The sequence below is a fragment of the Lissotriton vulgaris genome, chromosome 1_2 (assembly GCF_964263255.1).
Source record: "Lissotriton vulgaris chromosome 1_2, aLisVul1.2, whole genome shotgun sequence".
Classification (NCBI taxonomy): domain Eukaryota; kingdom Metazoa; phylum Chordata; class Amphibia; order Caudata; family Salamandridae; genus Lissotriton; species Lissotriton vulgaris.
In genome coordinates, this window is record NC_141686.1 from 45,793,522 (window position 1) to 45,817,104 (window position 23,583).

At 46.2% G+C, this 23,583-nt stretch overlaps 1 protein-coding gene across 1 annotated transcript in view; it reads left to right on the forward strand.

The window, feature by feature from the left end:
* Positions 1-23,583, forward strand: part of TMTC1 (transmembrane O-mannosyltransferase targeting cadherins 1) — a 1,524,654-nt gene that overhangs the window by 1,369,005 nt on the left and 132,066 nt on the right. Inside the window, exon 14 of the mRNA XM_086952798.1 lies at positions 9,012-9,114. Within this exon, the coding sequence (XP_086808924.1) occupies positions 9,012-9,114 (103 nt within the window). The remainder of the gene's footprint in view (positions 1-9,011; positions 9,115-23,583) is intronic.

Genomic DNA, 23,583 nt, shown 5'->3' on the forward strand with positions numbered 1-23,583 from the left:
GAAGTTCCTAGTGGGCTAGTTCGACCCCAGGGACCCTCAGGATTCAAGGGGACTTAATTCTCTTAACTAAAATATGCCACAGGGCGTGTTTGCACACATGTCACCTCAGGCCCACCCTCCCTTTACCAGTGTGCAATGCGACCGTGGGGCGTTTTAAGAGGTAGTTTTAATTCCCCTGCCCTGTTATATACTAGGGGCTTACAGAGGCAGTCATGATAATCACAGGGAGACCCCAACGCATAGTGTTCCCTTGTGTATGTAAGTGTTTTCACTGTATTCCAAGTGTCTTTTAATCTAGGACTGGTGAGTCAGAGTCAGTTACCACCAGTACCCGCCTGAAAAAGTTGAGGGTACAGAATGATTTTACATCAATGCTTCTTTCTGTTCTTCTGCTTGTTCTTTCTGCACGTTTTCCTTCTTCCTGCACTTTTCTTCCCCTTTGTTGACTTCTGTTGGTTCTTTCTGCATTTCTTTTTTTCCTTCTGTGCGTTTTTTCTTATTTCATCACATTTTCTATCTCTGTAGGCATAGTTAGAAATTAGCATTTAAAAAACCTTTGAAATTCACTCAAAAAAACCATAGGTTTCAGGGGCGTTAGTTAGCTGGACATTTTACTTGTACAAAACCATTGAAAATCCTCTGTTATAGTTAGTGCAGCTAACTATAACTTGCGCACCCGCAATGCACTGCTGATGACTTCACATATTACATCACTCATGACATGGTCAGTGACATCACTCATGACATCTCAAATGACATCACTGATGACATCATCCTTGTGATAGAGTGGCAGACCTCCTCTCACCCTAATATAACCTTTGATACACACATTCAAAAATAGAAACTAACATTTTCAAAAAAAATGGACATACCAATACCAGTTACAACAACCTATTCAGTAATTCCAAGATCTACATACACACCCACTCATTCACCAACAGTCCTATATAGTCACTCATACATGTACTCACTCATTATATGTACTCATACACCTATACATCCTGTTACACACCGCCACTCATTCATAGAGTTATTCACACACATAGTCACTCCTGCTAATAAAGAATCAAACATCCATTTACTCGCATATACAGTTACACACACACCAATTACTACTAAAGAAACGTACCCATACTTACTCTCTTAAACAATCACTTATAGAAACACATACTTATTTATACAGGAACTCTTCCAAACTCTCACTCACATATATTCACTTATATACACCAATACTCACATATACTAGTTTAAAACATATGTAGTTACTCATAAAGACACTATTGAGACAGTCATTCACTCATTAACACACCCATACACACACTCATCCACCCATGCAGTTGTGTACACATGCTGTCTTAAAAACACAGACAAACACTTAGTCACTCATTCATGCATCTATGCGCTAAGTAATGCCCCCACCAAACCATACAGACACTCAGACACTCATACTGATACTCAAAAATCCAACTAATGACCCATATAGACACTCACGTAGCTACTCATCAACCCATGCAGCCAATTATACACATAGTGAGAGACTGCTACAGATATTTACATATTTAAGCATTACTCGCTAAGCAATGTATTCACTAAGATACACTTAATCAGTCCGTTATACAATCAATTTTACAAAAAAAACTATCCATTTAGACACTTATTTACCCATTTATTCTTCCATCGAGCTTGAAGTATACATACATTAAAAAAATGTATTTTCAGAAAGACACACATTCACTGGATGATGTCATCAGTGATGTCATTTGAGATGTCATCAGTGATGTCATCAGTGATGTCATGAGTGATGTCACTGACCATGCCATGAGTGATGTAATATGTGACGCCATCAGCAGTGCATTGCAGGCGCGCAACTTATAGTAACAGGGGAATTTCAATGGTTTTGTACGAGTGAAATGTCCAGCTAACTATAACGCCCCTGAAACCTATGGTTTTTTTCAGTGATTTTCTAAGGTTTTTAAATGCTAATTCCTAACTATAACGTGCCTGAAACCTATGGTTTTTTCAGTGAATATATATATATATATCCTTATATTTACCTGTAAAATACTTACTTTTTTGTGGTTAAGACATTTATGGTAAAGGCATATTTGTTGTAAAAACGTTGCTCTACAGACACTTTTGCTGTAAAGACAGCATTGTAAATGTATGGCATTGTTTAGGGAGCCGTGGTCCCATCATACAACCAATTTGGATACCTCAACCAATTTGGATACCTCAACCTTATCCAGAACACATGAGCATACTTAAAGAAGCTTGCAGACCTACCACCTTAGCCTTATATGCAGCTAAGTTGAAAAGATTTGTGTTACATTGCTACTGTCAATGAAAACACATTTTTCCTTTTGAAGCCAGAGTGCAGGGCATTGCTTGTTACCTATTACATCTGTATGTTTCTGTTCTAACTTTCACCTCCATTCATCTACACTTGGCTGCTGTGATTGCCTACCTTCAGAATAGGCAAGACATCTTTCTCTTCATTAAAGCTTTCATGGAGGGTCTCAAGAGTATCATTCCTCCACTAATTTCTCCAGCCCAACATGGGATCTCAACATTCTACTTACAAGGCCCATGGGCCCTCCGTTTGAAACCCTCCACTCCTGCCCCCTTCAATTCCTCTCTTGGAAGGTGATATTCCTTCTTGCTATACTCCACTCTGGCGTGTCAGTGAGCTACCAGCATTAAACCTGGAAGAACTTTTCTTCCAAGTTCACAGAGATAGTTTTGTACCAATCTCACATTTCTCCCTAAGGTGGTATCTCTCTTCCAATTTAACCAGTCTATAGAACTTTCTGTGCTTTTTTGATTCTGTTGCAGAAAGGTTGTCCATACTTTGGATGTAAAGCCAGCCCTCTTGTTATACAAAGATGGAACTAAACCATTTAGAAAAACGAATCAACTCTTTGTCGCTTTCTCTAAACAACACCAAAGGAAGGCTTTATCCATGCTATCTCACTTACATCCGACTACAATATATTATCAAGCAACTTTGCATTGGCTCCACTGCCTTCCATTACCACACATTGACCCATATCTACGCAATACTCCTGCACCATGCTCTTGACATATTGCCTATGTTGGCACCAATCCCCCTTTTGACTCAACATTGTCCTATAGGCCATTCCACATAGTCATGTCTCTTCTCCTCCCTATCTCCAGTGGTATGCAGAACCACATAAATCGATAATGTCCTTGCTTTCTTAAATTATACTTGTACACATGCTGAACAGGCTCCTTCCATGAAATGCATGAGAACATGTTGTATCTCCATGTATCCCTGTCTGTTGTGTATGGCCCCAGAGCTCTCGAGTTGTTGAATTGTTTATTGACTCTTTTTGGCAGTTTCTCTTAATGCCATGTTGCTATTGATTATGTAGTAACCGTTGACACTACTGCCACAAACTGTTTTGTGTTATAGGTATATTCCAAATCCTATCAATGCTATGTAACCACGCTATGTGACTATGCAGCCACACTGTGGGAGATCCACTTATAATTCTGTACCATGTTGTCTGTGCTGTCAATAAAAACATTTACAAAAAAAGGGTAGGCTTTATCCAAATAAGGTATTGCTAGATGGATTGTCAAATTAATCCAGACATGATATGCTAAAGCTAAAAGTACTCTGATCACTTTTTCTAGAGCTCACTCCACTCACAAAAAGGGAGCCTCTTTTGGCATCCTGAGGAACATACCAATAGCTGACATATGCAAACCAGCTATCTGGTCCACACCTTAACAAAACAATACTGTGTGGATGTACTTGATCGCCAATAAGCTAATTTTGGTCAAGCAGTACTTCCTACACTTCTTCAAACTACTACAACATCCACAGGCCAGACACCGTGTTTTGGGGGCCTGGGGGCATATAATTGACCGCACCGGTGCTAGGGGGTCTTCCAGCTGGCCCAGGCCCGGGTGCCTGCTCCTGATAGAAGCAGGCAAAATTCATCCAATGAAGAGACAAAAGTCCGTTGGGAGACGAAAGGCAATACTCATAGCAGGTACTTACTGTCCAGGGGTACTCTGTCTGGAAGGAAGCAGGCGTCTTGTCCATGCCTTACACATTGGGGACGGGAAGCCGCGGGCTCCTTCTCCAAACGTAATTGCGACAGGCTCGACCTGGTCACTGACTGTAGGTAGTGGCAGCATGGAGTACTGTCCCCGCCACGGCTGGGTGTACTTATTAGGGCCAGGGAACAACCCAGTGAGAGTAGCAACAACAGTCATTCTCCGGACCACATGAGGAAGCAGTAGAACGTCACTTTTGTGCTCTTTCAGAGTGAAAGCCAGTACACCTTCAGGATTGCTGTTTTTTCAGAGCAGATTATTTCCATTAGAGTACCCATCAGCTGGCGATCCATCCGCTTTTTAATCTGGCCGAGTAAATGGGCGTTTTCAATACTGTGTTCGTGAGAATCTGCTGTTTCCTCTGACAGCTGAATCTTGCAGCTGTTTACCTTGTTATGACTCTTCAGGATTGTCACTTATTAGGTGTCCAGCAAAGGGTGTAACATGCACTATTGAATGCTGCTCCTGATGTAACAGACTGACTTTTCAAAGCATGCGCCAGTCATATGAGACATCTTCCTTCAATACATGTGCAAAATATCGAACGAACAGAGTGCCCGGGAGGTCCATCATTCTGCTGGTCACACCGACACCACCGATACCGGACGCGAGCTTTGAGAAGCAGGCGCGGGGACTGACAGCATCGGCGGTGATAGGAGACAGCCCGGCATTTTTGCTGACATCGCTCCACAGCCTTGTCATCCCGCCGTGAGGGATCGCAGGGCCAACCTTTATTCAGGGCGAGCGGGGAAACGGAGAACTGTTTGATGCCCCCCACCACCGCAGTGCGAGACGCAGGCACGAGAGAGCCCCCGATCAGCAACGGGTGCTGACTTCAAAATGGCACCTAGAGTCGAAAACGGACGATGGAGCTTAATCTCTAGAGACCCCTGAGGGCGCATGGCACCGTCTGAAAAGAGGTGAGCAGTGGGTGCACCCACCTAGTGACAAATTCAAAGAGAATTCCCCCCTCAGTGGCAAGGACTTAAAGCACATGTGGTGGCGGCTGCCTGACCTTAAAATGGAGGCCCTACAATCCTGGCTCATCTCATCGCTGGAGCACTGGTGAGATAAGCAACCTGGCAAATAGACCACAGGGGGCCCCCTCAAGGACGTTTGCTCCATGACAACTCACAAATCACGCCACACTTTTCCCAACGGTACAAAAGGGGGTGGTAATGGACGGAGCATCTGAACCAATCAAACACTCACACCCAGTCAAAAGATCTGGGTTTAATTCATCACTGTTCTTTAGCCCACTCTGCCACCCCAGTTCAGATATGGCTATATGCAAATCAGTCTGACCCTGTGCCTCATGGGAACAGTCCAGCCCGAACTGCCAAGCCATGCCTTCCCTGGAGCGGAAACAAGTGTGGCAGGGTATGCTCAGACGTGAGTCCCTTGCTTTCTTTGCCACTGGATTCGAACAAGTCGGGCTGAAGACCGCTGGAATGCCAGAAACCGGTCCTCAGAAGCTTGTTTCCGGTCCAGGGAAGACATGGCTTGGCAGTTCGGGCTGGACTGTTCCCATGAGGCCCAGGGTCAGACTGATTTGCATATAGCCATGTCTGAACTGGGGTGGCTGAGTGGGCTAAAGAACGGTGATGGATTAAACCCAGATCTTTTGACTGGGTGTGAGTGTTTGATTGATTCAGATGCTCCGTCCATCACCACCCCCCCTTTTTGTACCGCTTTTGGCTGCCATAAGTGTGGCAGGGTATGCTCAGACGTGAGTCCCTTGCTCACTTTGCCACTGGATTCAAGCAAGCCGGGCTGAAGATGGCTGGAATGCCAGAAACCGAGCCTCGGAAGCTTGTTTCCGGTCCAGGTTAGACATGGCTTGGCAGTTCTGGCTGGACTGTTCCCATGAGGCACAGGGTCAGACTGATTTGCATATAGCCATGTCTGAACTGGGTTGGCAGAGTGGGCTAAAGAACGGTGATGGATTAAACCCAGATCTTTTGACTGGGTGTGAGTGTTTGATTGATTCAGATGCTCCGTCCATCACCACCCCCTTTTCTACCGCTTTTGGTCGCCATAAGTGTGGCAGGGTATGCTCAGACGTGAGTCCCTTGCTCACTTTGCCACTGGATTCAAGCAAGCCGGGCGGAAGATGGCTGGAATGCCAGAAACCGGTCCTCAGAAGCTTGTTTCCGGTCCAGGGAAGACATGGCTTGGCAGTTCGGGCTGGACTGCTCCCATGAGGCTCTGGGTCAGACTAATTTGCATATCGCCATGTCTGAACTGGGGTGGCAGAGTGGGCTAAAGAACGGTGATGGATTAAACCCAGATCTTTTGACTGGGTGTGAGTATTTGATTGATTCAGATGCTCCGTACATCACCACCCCCTTTTGTACTGCTTTTGGCCGCCATAAGTGTGGCAGGGTATGCTCAGACGTGAGTCCCTTGCTCACTTTGCCACTGGATTCAAGCAAGCCGGGCTGAAGACGGCTGGAATGCCAGAAACCGGCCCACGGAAGCTTGTTTCCGGTCCAGGGAAGACATGGCTTGGCAGTTCGGGCTGGACTGTTCCCATGAGGCACAGAGTCAGACTGATTTGCATATAGCCATGTCTAAACTGGGGTGGCAGAGTGGGCTAAAGAACGGAGATGGATTAAACCCAGATCTTATGACTGGGTGTGAGTGTTTGATTGATTCAGATGCTCCGTCCATCACCACCCCCTTTTGTACCGCTTTTGGTCGCCATAAGTGTGGCAGGGTATGCTCAGACGTGAGTCCCTTGCTCACTTTGCCACTGGATTCAAGCAAGCCGGGCTGAAGACGGCTGGAATGCCATAAACCGGTCCTCAGAAGCTTGTTTCCGGTCCAGGGAAGACATGGCTTGGCAGTTCGGGCTGGACTGCTCCCATGAGGCACAGGGTCAGACTAATTTGCATATCGCCATGTCTGAACTGGGTGGCAGAGTGGGCTAAAGAACGGTGATGGATTAAACCCAGATCTTTTGACTGGGTGTGAGTGTTTGATTGATTCAGATGCTCCGTCCATAAACACCCCTTTTGTACCCCTTTCCCAACAGCACCCTCTCTTCTCCCACAATGGCAAGGAGGTGAGCGGAACACTGAAATAACCAGAGCGCAGGTCCCCCCACACTTCCAGATGTCCACCAACCTGCTGAAAGCTCCCTTCTTCGCCAGGTGGGCGCAATGTATCCAGAGGGACCACACAACTCAGCATCGGATCATCCACGACGGGCATATCAACATGCGTAACTACCTCAACCACCGCAATGGGGAAACCGAGAGCAACACAGCACACCACGGTCCCCTTATCCTCACTTTCCCTCCTCCCCTACCCCCCACTACTTTCTCGCTCCTCTCTCTCCTCCCCTACTGCATTGCTGATTGTTTGATATAATGTTTACTTGTTTGATGTTTCCCTGATATATTGTTGAACCACATTGTTGCACTTCCTTTCGTCTCTCCTGCCGTCTCCTACCGCATCCACCCTCTATTTATGTCTCTCCTTGCCTCCTCTCTCAATGTATTGAGACTGAGCTATTTTGTCTGACGCCCGATGGATCTACTTACTTTAGCTATAGGGGAGATGGGCCGTGGATTCCCTCCTTGGTCGTCACCTACCCAGTCGGTCTTTAGAGAGACTTCTTCTCGTCTCTCCTCATTGTCTTGTCCCAAGCTCCTATCCCCTCTCCCCCGAATTGTCTCCCCTTGCCTGCTACTCTGCCTACCCCCTGTCCTTCGTGCCCTTTGACTAAGCACTCCTTCTCCCCTTGTTGGGGAAAGAACCAATATTTATTCTCTGGAGTCTCAGCGAACCCGCTGAGTGAGTCCACTGCGCCAAGGGAGCCACTCACACTTGAGGTATGGTATGGCACCCCTTGCCAAAGCACTCCCTCTCCCCTTTCTGGGGAAGGATCCAGTATGTAGGCCTTGGAGTCTCAGAGACCTCTCTGAGAGAGTCCACTACGCAAAGGGAGCCTCTGGCAACAGAGATAGGGAAGTGATACCACTTCCCCTGGGATCACAGCTTACTGGACTTTGGACATTTGCCTTGACTCGTCTATCGGTTTGTGTACCCGTCACCCTTCCCCTCCTCTTCCCATGCTGTGTCTCTCACCCTACCCTCCTCTTTCCCTCCTTCATTATCTGTCTACTTCACTAGCTCCAACCCCCCCTCCCCTGAGTCTCTGACCTTGCCTGCTTTTCCCCTTACGTATTTGTGTTTGTTGTTTATCTCGACCTTACAAGTAACTATGCGGCCATGCTCTAAGAACTATGTAACCTTTGTTATGATGTAACCTATAACTATGATCTGATACACATGTAAAGCGCTCTGATACCTCCGGGTCTAGCCAGCGCTATATAAAACTTTTGAAAAAAAAAAAAAAATTCTTGCAGTCTATGCACGGCATGTACAGCCACACATGCCTTAAATGGAAAATGTTACCTACCCTGTAAGCATCTGTTTGTGGCATTTAGTGCTGTAGATTTGCATGCGCCCACCCTCCTCCCTGGACACCTGTGGCTCTTTGTAATCTCCTTTCCTATCTTTTTTTCCCTCTTTTGCATGGACATCTCTCTATACTTTGTTTGCTCCACATTTCATCCTCACCCGCAGTGCGGGAAAACATTCTAACAATGGAGTCGATGAACAAAACACTTTTTCGAAGAAAAACAACTCACAAACATCTGGACCCAACACTAGATGGCAGTAGTATACACAGCATGTGAATCTACAGCACTACATGCCATGAGCAGATGCTTATAGGGTAAAATCTTCCTTGTATTTGATTGTTGTACACAATTTTTTGACTATTTACTGTTGATGCATATTTTTGTCTACTGTATAAGTTTTCTTCTTTCTTACTTCTACTTTTATAACCACAACACGTTTTTGGAATTTATTACTACAAATCTAAATTCTTCTTTGTTCTGTCTCTGTTAAAGGACAAAGTTAAAGAAGCAGAAGAAGTTTACCAGGCTGGCATAGAGAAGTGTCCAGAGAGCTCTGATTTACACAACAACTATGGAGTTTTCTTAGTTGACACTGGTAAGTTTTGCTGAGTTAAGAGACTCTTGTGGATAGTGAGGATGATATGTAATAATGGGCAAATCTGGCATAGTATAAATGCATAAATTATAAAGAGAATAAAAAGGAGAATCAAAAATAAATAAAGTACCTGTCATTTGCTGCGAGGAGGATTAGGCCCGATCCAGGTAAATTGATGCCTCCTATTGGGTTCTCTGCCTAAAATGAATCCTCCTCTCCCTGCAAGGTTGATGGCATCTGCTGCATTGCAAGCTCCAGTGTTTCCTTTTATGTCCCACTGATGATTTCTCACAGCCATTTGTATTACTTTCCAGAATGTAAAGTGCCCCTCTGTTGTGTAAGATAGACCAAGGGCTGCAATTCATCACACCTGATTTCTTTTACTGCCATGAGAGCGATGACAATCCGTGACATGCTGAGAAATGTTATTTGCAAATCACAAAAATAGCTCAGCCGTTCTGAATACCGACTGAACTTTTTCTAAATAGCAATAATGAAACATATGCTTATGTCTTCTTAGAATAATTATACAAATATAGCCAGAAAGGTAGCTCATTGCGTGAAGCGTTTCAAACTCACATCTGGCGTAATCTCGAGGACACGTGCTTGCATCCCTCAAGGTTAATTTAACCTTTCATCCTTCTCAGTTCGTTACATTGGGTACCAATATTTTGGATAATCGCAACTTTACTTTGACTCCCAGGCAAAAATGTGGCATTAGCGACCTGTTATTTAAAAAAAATAAAACTAGTTATACATGCCTTTACAGATTTAACTTGCACTTACATTTAAATGAATATATGTATTACAAAATTAGCAATCACAACTACATAGGTATGGTTAAGTCTCTCCATGGAAAATGCGTTTTAGTTGGTTAATGGCTATAGCACAGTTCGCTAAATCTGCACACGGCAGGCGTAACTGGCATACCACGTTTAGTGAGAGAAAGTGAATGGGGTCATAAAAGTTGTGGTTCGCATTATAGCTTGCACAGGAATTTCTTCTTTGCACTAGAGCAAAAAATGCTGAATGGAATTGCACAAAACTTGGTATGTAACCCTGGTTTATCAGGGCTGGGCTGGACCTGCTGGTCCCGGGGACAGAAGTTTATGCAGGAATTGACCACAGGCCAGGCTGTGCACAAAGAGTCCACGGTACTTGGCGGATAGTCTTGAATAGGGGCTGGTCAGGGGCCGTGTACCTAGTGCTCTTTACGATACCTGGTGCTGTGTACCTGGTGCCCTTTACGATACCTTAAGTCCATTCACAACCATTCCAGTGGTCTGGCCTCACCTCCAGAGCCCACTGATAGAGAAAAGATAAGCGGTGAAGGAACAAACCAATTACCAACAGAGTACTCAGGTGAGCAGGGCCCTGGGCAGGAGACAGGGCCAGGGCCAGTAGAGAAAGTTATTGGTACTGGATCATCAACGCCAAAGACTCAGGTGAGGAGTCAATATCAGCTAAGATCACTCCCTTGGGAGAAAAAAAAGTAAAGGCAGGAAGGGAGGGGTGATTCAGGACCAGCCTGCTGGGGAGGCGATTGTTGTTACACCAGTTACACCTAAAAAGAAAGGTGCAAAGAGTATTGGAAAACTGCGGCGGTGTGGGCAAAAGGAGGCAAGGGTTCCAACCAAACCGCCTCCCTCTCTAAAGTCATACTTTAAAATCATGGAGCATATTGCAAGCTCCCAAATCAAGGGGAAGAAAGTGTTAGCGCATAGGACTTCAGCTCCCCTAACTATTTAAAATTGATTCTCTGCCTTAGCAGAGTTGACCTTGAATAGTGACGAAAAACAGCCTAATAATGCTAAGGGACTAAATAGAGAGCACATATCTGGTTTAAGTGTAAGCCCAAGCCTTGATGTTAGCTCTAATCCATTCTGGGTCCTAGTCCTCGCCTCCCCCATCATGGCCCATGTAAGCTCAGAATCTCTACAGGAAGAAGGTCCAACAGACCAAAGATATGAAAGTGGGGAAAAATCGATGGAAAGACTGTTTCTTAATCTAAGGCAAGATATTCTTGGAAATTCGAGATATCAGAATCCAATCAAAAGGGGATTCATGATAAATGTGAAGCTGTTGAGGAGAAATTTGATGATATGGTGCAACATATTTGTACTTTGGAAGGAAAGGTCAAATCACTGTCGGCAACTGTCTCAGAGAATTCAAAAGATATTGAAGGGTTAAAGAAGCAGAACAGAATACTAAAAGAAGTTCTAGAAAGGCTAGAAACACAATATCGGCGCAATAACCTGAGGTTTTTAAAACCCCATAGGGGGGAAGAGAAAGGAGACATTAAGACCTGTGTTTGTACCCTCCTAAGAGAAAGCTTGCCTGATAGACCGGATATCGAGTGGGAGAGTGAAATCCAGAGGGCACATTTTTTTATTTTACTTTGAAGGAGTTGGTTTTTTGGAAGGCTTTGAAAGAGGGCTCCTTAATGCATGATGATTTCACGTCCCAGATAAGATTGGATTTGAGTAACAGGACAGCTCAGAGAAGGTAGGAGCTGGGTTCAAGGATGAGTGAGCTCAGAGGTAAAGGGGAACAGGTACAACTAAAATTTCCGGCCATGTTAAAAATTATGTGGCGGAATAAGATGCACAATATTAGCGATCCTGAGGAAGTTGATATATTTATACACAAAATGGACAAATGGACAGATAAATGAGATATCAATATACAATTTAGATAAATAAATATTTTACGACTGTATAGATAAAGAAGTAGAAAAAGGGAAAAGTATAGGGAAAAAAAACAACGAATGTACATACACAATGGAAGGGGAAGAGGAAAAGAAAAAAAAAGCATGTATGGTATGATGGAATACTTTTTTTCTTCTCTTTTATGATAGCGGGCAATGTAGTTTTCTTCTCTCCTTCCTCTATTTTTGTTATTTGTTTGAGGTTGCCTCCTCTGTCACAGTCCTCTCGGGATGGAGGCCCTCAAAGGGCGGATTGTTTCGCCTGAGAGGTAGAGCAGGGGCTTCGCAGGGGGCAGAGAGGGGGAGGGTCACTGGGTGTGGGGTGCAGTGGGAGGGAAAAAAAGAGAACAATTTTTTTAAAATGAAATGCCAGAAAAGGATTGAAATGTACATGATTGCAGGTAAACAACAAAACTCGAAACTAGTCCTACAAAATAGCCATCCTCAGTTGCAAATAGTTTCCAGCATGCCAAATGCATATATGTATTAAAACCAAGAGGGTTGGGTGCAGAGTGCAGAGCTGAACTTTTAAAACTGCCTTTTTAGTGTTGGAGACAGGTTCGCTGTCCACAGAAAATGTTTGGGTTTTTTCGCAGGTTGAAACATAACAATGATACCAAACCCCAAGTCTGAGTGGCTCACCAGTGCAATGAAGTTTTCCCAGTGATCCTAACCTCAAGTCCAGCATTGGCTGCAGGGCTGAACTGAGAACGCAACCCAGCCCTGGCAATTACAGCGGACTGAGGGGTGGGGAGCTGATGGGAAACTCTGCTGTAAACCAGACCCCAGTAACAAAAATAGACCCACTGGTTCAAAATCGGCCCCCAACCTTCTGGCCCACCTGGAAAATGCCTGGGGCACGCTATGGCCAGTCCGGCCCTGGTTGGCTGACCTCTCCTGATCTCCTGGCAGTGCCTGCAGTGTGAATCCAGAGGATCACCCTAACCACGACCGAGTCAACGTCGAAAGGCACCCCTGCAACTGAAGCTCCTGGGCCTTGCTAAGCTAAACTAAGAGTGCTGAGTTGAGCTGAAAGTGTAGGAGAGTATCTGGACGCCCTTGTCAATTACGGGCTTACCTGATCAAAGGAGGAGGCTCTGATACCGCCGCAATCGCGCGGTGAGGTGAACGGCATCCATAGCACCTGACGAACGCCGTGAGGGGAGCGGCCAGCACGCTCACTAATCTGGGGCAAGAACTACATTACCCAGAGGCCCCATCCCAGGCGCCTGGCAGCAGCGTCATCAGGTGGCGCCGGGGCTACTAAAGAGCAGCCGGTGCCCCGCAGCGCGGGACGCGCTTGTCAATTACGGGCTTACCTGATCAAAGGAGGAGGCTTTAATACCGCCACAATCGCGCCATGAGGTGAACGGCATCCATAGCACCTGATGAACGCCGTGAGGGGAACAGCCAGCACGCTCACTAATCTGGGGCAAGAACTACATTACCCAGAGGCCCCATCCCAGGTGCCTGGCAGCAGTGTCATCAGGCGGCGCCTGGGCTACTAAAGAGCAGCCGGTGTCCCACAGCACGGGACGCGGGCGGGCGGGCGCCGGGCGAAGCCTGGGCAAAGGGCGGGCCCTCTACGGCCCTCAGAGGCCAGAGGAGGCTGGGCTGGACCACCCCCCTAATCACCATGTAATGGACAGCCGTTAGGAGAACACCCCTACTAAAGGTATTTGCTTTGCACGGCTATAACATTGCAACACGGTTAACTTCTTGTCAGATTCCAGTTCTTTTGCTTTGTTCGGCAGGGAAAAAATCCCTTAAATTGCTCAATCAGCATCTACAGAGAAATGAGGAAGGTGGCCAAAAACCCCAGGATGCCCACGCTACGATCAAACACCAGACAGAAGGCTGATCCACCACAGCCCCTCCCCACATTGACAGCAATAGACAAAATGTTGCTACAAACCATAGGGGCAGTAGCTACGGCCATAGTTAACACAGAAAGAAGGCTCTCATTACCACCGACCATAACCATCCAAGACCTAGGAGATGATCTCTCAGTGGCTGCAACAGACGCTCCAGACATAAGCTTTTGCTTAACGTCCTCCTATGCGGAGCTTCCTTGCGCACAGCCATCCACAGAGACTCCCAGAGCTGTCAAGGACATTTCGACAGACTTAAATCACCCCCTCGCTCCAGAAAAGGCGAGACGAAGCAACATAGGCCAGAGAAGTACAAAAGACACTTTAGTAAACAACAAAAGGAAAGGGAAAAATCAGATGGCAAACCACAATCTAGTGACACCAGTCCCCAACATCACACCAGGCATACCCTGTTGGGTGGCAAACATGGTAGCCGATTTAAAGGCAGGACTGGAAGAAACTATTATTACCCACATAAAACCTCTGATGTCTAAGATCGGCAGACTAACCTCTATAATAAACAACAGGGGTGTAGGCACCTCAAAGCCGGTTGCTTCACCGGTATCTTTAGCCCTTGCTGGCCACGAAGGGGGAACAGTAAATAACACACATAAGGACAAGGTAGTACCTGCCTCTAACCCACCATTAAAAAATACCAAGATGGGGATACAAACTGCCACCTCAAAAAATACCAGAGCCCCCAAACCAGCCGGCCCCACCGCCACTACCCTCCATACACAGGCTGATCAGGGAGAGGGAAATCCTAGAGCCACTAATGGAAATATAGATAATAACCCGAAGGAGACAAATAACTTGACCAAAAATACCCTGCCTAAAAGCATACAGGAGAAAACAGCTCGCTTCCACACAATCAACCTTCACCTCGAAGCTCTACCCTTCGTTGTAGTATTAACAGGGGTTCCTCCTCTGAAAGAAGGGAAAAGAGAAAATCATTTCGAGCTAAAAAATAAATGTGTGCAGTGGTTAAGGGTAAATAGACCATTATCCCCAAATATTTCTGGAGAAATATTAGCTGTCAGAAGAGGGGAGTGGATTGGGAAAGGAGTAAAAACAATAGCAGGAGACATCATTACCATAAACTTCAGGGACACCGCTGCAGTGAATTACATATGCAATGCCCAGATGAGTAATACTAATACTCAAATACATCCGCTGCACCTATCGTATTTCTACCCCATCACACCCCAAAGACCACTACACACAGACAGGGCTCATTCAAGTAGAGCTTACCACCATCACGTTCCCCAGAATAGAATGCAACAGTGGCAGGCTCCCCCATATGACCCAGCTACTTCACTGTATGCTCACTGGAATAGGTTCTGTGTACTGGATGAGGTGGACTGACTCATTTCCGGTACAAACTGTAAACTACAACCTGATGGGGGACTACTCTGGGAAGGGCTCCCACAAAAGGATAACACTATATCTAACACCCCAGTAGAAAGTAGTAGCAGGGGGGCCAGTATTAAGAATGTCATGGAGCTACAAAGTCCAAATGCACAAGACACAATTGCACCAACTGACAATAGAATAGTCGGGAAGGAGGGGAAAACTTGTTCATTAGCGGATGGAGCAAATATCTCAGTCACCCAGGATGGTCTCAGAATTATATCCTGGAATATAGCAGGCTTAGCAACTAAATTTAATTGTCGGAGTGGAGACAGTGTATTACTGGATTCCAAATGATATGCCTGCAGGAATCCTGGGTGGTTGATCCCAATCAGTATGCCATAGAGGGTTTTAAATGTTTCTCAGTCCCTGCTGTTTGATCTATATCAGGGAGAGCAACCGGAGGACTGTTAATATATCTAGACCTCTGCATACAAGGGGTATGGTCTAATTATAATTGGGATTCAAAAAATATGCAGGCGATAGGCGCTCATACTAAAGGGACCAACATCACAGTGATAAATTGGTATAATGCAGTGGGTACAACCAGTAGGGAAGCGTAACAAAAGAACTAGATTCCCACCTAGACGGGCACTTAACATTGAATAAAGTAACAGGCTCTTCACGCATCATCCTTACAGGAGATTTCAATTGCCACCTATGTGAGAATCTGAGACCATTAAACAAGGACTGGTCACGGTGCACTATGGCAAAAGGACCACACTTTATACACTCTGCAGGGGGTGGGAAATGGATAAAATCATGAAAAAACATAACTTGGTTCATACAATGGATCTGATAGAACTGAGCAATAGCGAGGAACCCGACCCAACTTTTAAGGGCAGAGGCTGCCATTCATACATAGATTTTATAATGGTGTCCACGCCACTTAAAGATGGGATTGGTAGCATGGCAATCGAGACCAGCATCTTTAGTGACCATAACCCCCTGGTTATGAAACTAAAATGCATAGACTGCAAGAAACAACTAAGTAGAGCAGATGTAATAGAAAAGGCGGTAGACCAGGGGAGGAGGCTTAGGTGGGCTAAGATAGATGGTGATAAATTCTATAGGAGCCTCGTAACAGCAGGGCAAAATGTCATAAACATATGCCTTGATCAAAGCAATGAGGGAGTGGTGGTGGTAAGTGCATTTGAAGAAATAGCACGTTTGGTAGATGGCCTATTAAAGACCCCAAAAAGAGGTAAAATAGACGCCACATCCCGCTGGTTTGATCAAGACTGTATTAAGGCACATAAAGATCTTAAACATAGCCTTAAACAGCGCCCTAGGGATAACTTAAGAATAGCTCACTATAGACTGAAATATAAAAAGGCCCTGAAAAACCGTAAAGAAAACCTTCAAACACAAGCTTGGGAGGACTTAAGGGAGCCGGCAGAAAGAGGAGACATGGCTGGGTTCTGGAATGTCATAAATAAACCATGCTTCCAGGCCCCTAGTGGACCACAAATACTGAACCCCATTTTACCAGAACAATGGCATAACCATTTGCAGAGCCTGTATAATTATGCAGGGAAAATAACTCAGGATGATGTACAGAGGTCAAATCTGACCGCACAACTAGATTTTTCCCTGGCAGAAGTAAAGCTGGCTATCCTAGGGCTAACTAAAAATAAAGCACCAGGACCTGATGGTATACCCCCTGATCTCTATCTGAGTAATATAGCATTGTGGGCTACCATTCTCAAGAGGGTCTTGAACGAGGCAACTGTGGCAGGGTTGCCCCGCTCTTGGTCCTCAGCGACACTTGTCCCAATTTATAAAAAGGGGAATCGGGATGACCCCCAATGTTATCGTCCTATATCCCTTATTGACGTGACGGCGAAGGTGTTGGGTCGTGCTATCTTAAACCGCCTTCAAGACTGGGCAGAGGACAACCAAATACTCACAGATGTTCAGTATGGGTTCAGGGAGGGAAGATCGACCACCGATCAGTGCCTGAACTTATACCTTTTGACGGCTAAGAACACCATCGCCAGTAAGGGGGCAATTCATCTATGGTTTATGGACCTTTCAGCGGCCTTCGACCGCGTAAACAGAGAAAAACTGTGGTCATTGATGATAAGCTTGGGGGTGGAACAAGAGCTAGTCAACACCCTGAAGACCTTACACTGGAACACATCAGCAACGGTCCGATACAACCAAGATGGAAGTAAGACAGAACCATTCTCATGTACAAGTGGAGTGTGGCAAGGCTGCATTTTAGCGCCCTTCTTATTCTCTCTGTATATCAACAATCTGGACAAAGAATTATCCAAGCTGAGAGTGGATTCTCCACAAATAGGTAATCACCCAGTGCCTGTCCTACTTTATGCGGACGACGCGGTGTTGTTAGCTAGAACACTGCGCGGCCTCCAGAAGTTGATAGATGGATTTGTTAACTTTATGGCCACACTTGACCTGTCAGCCAATTTGGAAAAGTCCTACGTGATGACAGTTGGAGCAAGTGCTAAAAGGAAATTTGTATATAAGATAGGCTCTCATAAAATCGGCCTGGTCCAGTCCTTTTCATATTTAGGCGTCCTATTTGATGAACAATTAAACTTCAGATCCCTGCTGGAAAAACACGCAGCAAAACTGGTGGCATCAACAGGGGCCATAATGGGCTATGTAAGAAGACTGGGCAGATGGTTGCCGGAACAAGTAATTAACCTGTACAGGTCCATATGCTGTGCTAAAGCAGTCTATGGGTCAGAAGTGTGGGGTTTTACAAATAAGCATTCTCACCAGATTCAGGTGGAGGAAAATAAGTTTTTTAAAAGGTTATTGAAAGTTCCACAAAGTACTCCATCCTACATCACACATGAAGAACTGGGAGAGCCCTATATAGAAGACCGAATAAAGATCAGGCCGCTTTTAGCCTGGATTAAAATCTGGACCAACTCAGAGGCTGGCCTTAGTAGGCAAATCAACAAAGACTGTCTGAACCGGGACAGAGGGGGCCACATACCCAGGATAAAGTATGTAAAAGACTCCATGGAGGTAATCAGTTGCAAAAACTTTTTCACCGCACCAGAAACCCTACATGCCCAGAATAAGTCGCTGGTTAAAAAGCTATACGGTGAATGGAGATCCACAAATAGGGCTGTTACAGAAAAAAATAAAACCACAGTTTACGTGTACAGCCTGCTGAAAAAGTCTTATGGAATGGAACCGTACCTTGCCGTGATGTACAATGCACAGGACAGATTTTATATGACCCGTTTCAAACTGAATTTGTTACATCACCCACTCTCAGTCCCCTCTGGATTTACCCTACTAGTGGAGTCGAAGGGTACCTGCGGCTGCGACAGTAGGTCTCCGCAGGATACCCTTCACTTTGTTTTGTTATGTTCTTTTTATTCAGCCCCCAGACGAAAATTTCTAGTAGGGATCTTCAAAAGAGCCAAAATTAGACAGGCGAAAGCAGCTTTACTGTTTTTACAAGAAGCCTCGGACCCATATACATTGCTTTGTACAATAAGTTTTATTAAAGTGGCGATGAGGCTAAGGAACACTAGAGAAGCAAATAACTGTAATGCCCTGTAACCAGAAACTATTATTAGAAATTTCTCGATATGAATGCAATGTTCTTTAGCTCTCTTTTTAAAAATTATTTTAATGTGTTTTTTAAATGTTTTTTAAAGGAAATTTTATATGTACTTTTATGGTATCCTTCTAAGTGCCGAATAAAGAAATTTGAACTGAACTGAACTGAGTATATGGAAGATGCAGAAGGCAGCAGTCCTCCCAGGGTTTTCAAATGTAGTGGGTCGTAGGGACAGCGAGGACAGTAGACACTTTACAAGCCTGCACGCAGGAAGATATATGCCCTCCCCAGGTCACTGCAGCTATGCAACAGGATGAGACTACCCATGGGTGGGATTAGCTATGAGGATGAATACCTCATGATTACAAGGCATTAACTCCAGTAAAGACCTTCATTGCTTACCATTTTGTGACCCTGTATGGTACCTTTAGCACATTCCTCAGAATAGCTAGCTTGCTGCAGCAGAAGGTTTGCAAACTAAGTAGGCCGTCTCCATAGCATTTTCTTGATTAACCTTTGTTGTCTCACAGTAAACACAATCAATCAAATTTGTGTAGGATAGTCACCTCTTAGTGAAAAAATGATAGCTGGATTTTGAAATCTATGAGCCATAAAATACTCAGCCATCCAAAAAGGCACCTACTCTCATCTCCATCACTGAGTCAAGAAACCGGAGTGCAGACACCATACTTCTGTATCCAGAAAGCAATTTAACAAGGTGGTTGATCATCCATCCAGCCATATCCAATATTGTAAGGTTCATCCCATCTTTGTCTTTTTCTAAAAACAGGCTATGTTTAATTTGTAAATGAAAGTACCTGTATGCTCTTTCTCTCTATACTTAGATACCTTACTGTGTAAACACACCTATAGTGGGTCTCAATATTGCAGGCCTACCCTTAAACTTTCTCTCAACCATTGTCTTCTTATTTGACCCTCTGTTGTTCTTTATCAGGCTTTTTCTCCTCAAACTGACTTCTCTGTATAGTTATGCTTTTCCAAGTAGACCTCCTTATATTTCTTATCAAATATTCATATGCACTCTTTAAACTTGAGCTTTGGTTCTTACATTCACTGCAATTTTATTTGGTCCCTTCCTGTTTTCAATCCTATGAAAGGCTGTTGCCACCTGGATGAAAGACAGCTGCCTCAAGCTCAACTCGGACAAGACCAAAGTACTCATCCTGGGACCCACTCTGTAGCCTGGGATGACTCCAGGTGGCCAGTCCTCTGGGATCCCTTCCACCCCGATCGACCACCCACACAACCTTGGCATCATACTGGACTCTTCGCTCACAATGAACCACCAAATCAATGCAGTTTCCTCAGCTTGCTTCCACACTCTCCGCCTACTCCGAAAGACATTCAGATGGATCTCCACAGAATCCAGAAAGATAGTCACCCACACATTCACCATCAGCAGACTCGGCAATGCACTCTACACCAGCGTCACCAAGAAAACGCTCAAGAAACGATCACTTTAAAAAAGTATTTCTCGATGCATAGGTACAATCAGATGTACTAAGGTACAACGCTTCTGCGTGCTAAAGGGATATGTTTTTTTGAATTTTGAAGACACCTTGTTATATTCTAACATCAGGTGTGTAGCATATTTTACATGCAAATATTTTTGGGCCTCGATATGCCCCTTGCAAACTGAACCCACTTCATCAGTAGGACAGAATGTCGAGGATGAAATATTGAAAAAAATATCAACAGGTATGAAAGTGTAGATATTCAGTAATGCAATGTCGGCGCTTGGCACATTCAGGGGCTCTTGGCTCGGCTCAGGCTGGGTTCCACCTGTTAATTTGCTGGCTCCCCCACCTCTAGATGAAAGCCATTCTGTCAAGACCAGTGAAGTGAGATAGACAAGAATGCCATCTAATCACGAGCACAGGGGCCGCCTCAAAAAGAGCACTCCATGTAGTATTATGTGCAACAGACAGATGAAGCTTTCTGTAGCGAGAACAGGCTGCAACAACTCATCAAATGGTACCGCCTATTCCTTCAGGGGTAGTGAAAGACAGCCTGAAATTGGGTATAGTGGCTAATCAGATGCCTTGACCTCAGTGCCACTGCACTGATACAGTGGGGGCTGGCACGGATCGGGGGGAGAGTGGGTTAAGAAAAAGAAAATTAAACTTACCTCCTCACCGCGTCTCTCCTCCGTTGTCCCTCCGCTCTGCCGGAACAGGAAGCACCCAGGCTCCCTTAAGCCAATCACAACACTGTAGTGCAGCGTCTCCTCTAAGCCAATCACAACACTGTAGTGCAGCATTGGATTTGTCTGAGCTTCATGGTTCCGCGCTCAGATGGGGACTGAGAAGCTGGGCATTGTAGTGTCCTAGCCTGGGGCCTAAACAGACAAGACACAGGACACGTGTGGTGTAGTTGGTGGCGGCAAACTAACCTGACCACGCCCAGAGCCCCGGGCCTTTTATTGCATAACTAGCGTATCCACGCATACGCATGGAACAAACCTACGGCCCCTTACACTCCAGGGGTATAACACCTAGTAACAGTGGGAGGGGGCGTGTGCGGCAGTGGTATGCCCCAACTGTCCGCAACACTACATTCCTCCTTTACCTAGGGATGAAACAAAACTGGCAGAAAGAAAAATACACAAATGTCTCCGATGGGTGGAACTGCTGTCTATACAGGTTGCAATGTTTGCCAAAGTTCGCTAGACAGTCTATGATACAGTCTCTGAAGTTACTGACAAATTCAAAACACCAAAAGCACAAAATTTAACAGTCGTACTTCGATCTCGGCGGGGTCCATCGTCTAGATCATCTCAACGCCAGCACTGGGCCACAAAGTCTCGGTACCTCTGGGAAGGCTTGGGGCAGGGACGCAGACTGTATCTCGATTGGCTGCGACCTTCGGCTGTGGCTGGGGGATGTTCTTCGGCTTCACTGGTTCTGGCGCCGCTGGGGGCTTCCGCCGGTCTCGCTGGCTCCCCATTGCTCGGGGTGACGTCCTCGGATTGACGTGCCGGGGTGCTTGTCTTGGTTGGTTCCGATGGCCTGCACGGTGGGCTTTGGTGCTAGACGTCCGGTTCCAGGTGGTTTAGGTGCCAGTCGTCCGGTTCCAGGTCTTCTCCTCTTTCAGGTACTTGTTTGAAAAATGAAACGTTTCTCGTGACAACCTCTCCGTCCCTGACGGCTGTGACCATTGTTCCGTGCACTTCAGTAACTCTCCAGGGGTCCAGTTCGAACGGCAGGCGGAATTTTCCGCCGGGATGGCGATCTTTCACCAGGACTGCGTCGCCGACTTGAATGGGGCTGTCTGCGGCCCTCCGCCTTCGGGATGCTCCCTGGTTGTTTTTGGTGCGTTGTTCCATGGATCGGTTGCTGGGATTTGGAGCGGTCTCCCACCTGGGATGGTGTGGGATGGTGTCAGCAATGGCTCGGTTAAATGATAGGCGGTTTGGGGCGATTCCTGTGGTGCAGTGTGGGGTCTGGCGATATTCTCGGAGAAACTGGTAGATGGCTAGCTCTAGACAGTGACCATCGGCGACTGCAATTTGAATGACTTTATTCAGAGTTCTCATTAGCCTTTCGACCTCGCCGTTCGCCTGCGGCCACCTTGGTGTTATCCGTTTGTGTTTGACGCTGTGGCTCTGCAGGTACTCTGTGAACTCGCTGCCATTGAACGGGGGTCCATTGTCTGTGCGGACTTCTTTCATAATCCCATGGGTGGTGATGATCTTTTCGAACTTCGGGATCACCTCCGCTGCTGCTGTCGATGTTACAATTTCTACTTCGGGGTAGCGGGAGAAGTCGTCCACCACGACAAGCATGTGTTTGCCTCCTGGGAGGCTACCAAAGTCCGCGCTTACCCGTACCCACGGGGATGTTGGTCCGTCTTCGGTGATCACTGGTGCTGGAGGGTTCAGTAGGCTGGTCGCTAGGCATACCGGATAGCTGTGAACTACTTCCTCGATGGCTCTGTCGAGTCCAGGGAACCACAATTTGCTTCGGAGTCTGTTTTTTTACTTGACAATCCCCTGGTGTGTTCCATGTGCCAGCAGGGCGGCTTGCTGGGTGAGGCTGCTGGGCAGCACGAGGCGTGGGCCTCTCAGGAGACATCCTTCTGTAGACACTGATAATTCGTTCTTGACTTGGTACAGGGCCTTAAGGACCGCTTGGGCGTCTTGAGTGCGGAAGGACGCCGGGTTTTGCAGTGCCTTCCAGTCGCCGGATTCTACGGCATGGATTGCGATCTGGAGGCAGTCATCATCTTTAGTGGCTCTTGCTACTTCCTCCAGGGACATTGGACGTGGCTTCGACCGCTCGACAATGAGCCGGACGTACTTTTCCGTGGCTGCTGCTTCCGCCGCTTCCGTGTCTGTGACTGGACGGGCGTGTCTCGATAGATAGTCCGCTGGGTTTCGTGTGCCAGGCCTGTACTCCACCGTGAATTGGAACTCCTGCAACTGCAGCACCCACTTTTCGATTCTCGTTGGTGGTCGAGATGATGAGCCTTGGAAAAGGGGTACAAGGGGCTTATGATCGGTGATTACTGAGAAAGGATGTCCGTAGAGGTAGATATGGAAACGGCGGCACCCCCATAGAATGGCGATCGCTTCTCGTTCAATTAGCGCTGTTCGGTGGGTGTCAGCGTGTGGCTGGCGTATGCCACCGGGGCCCAATCTCCGCATGTCTGACGCTGCGACAGGACCGCTCCTCGGCCAGTGGGGCTGGCATCAACTAATAGTTGAGACTCGTGTCGTGGATTGAAGTAGGCTAAAGTCGTGTCTGCCGACAGGGCCGATTTAATGTTCATGAACGACTCCTGCTGCTCTGGGCCCCACTTCCAGGTGGCATTTGACTTGGTTAGGTCGCGGAGGGGCCCTGTTAGATCTGACAGGTCTTTGATGAAGCGCCCGCAGTACGTCACCATACCTAGGAAGCTGCGGACGGCTG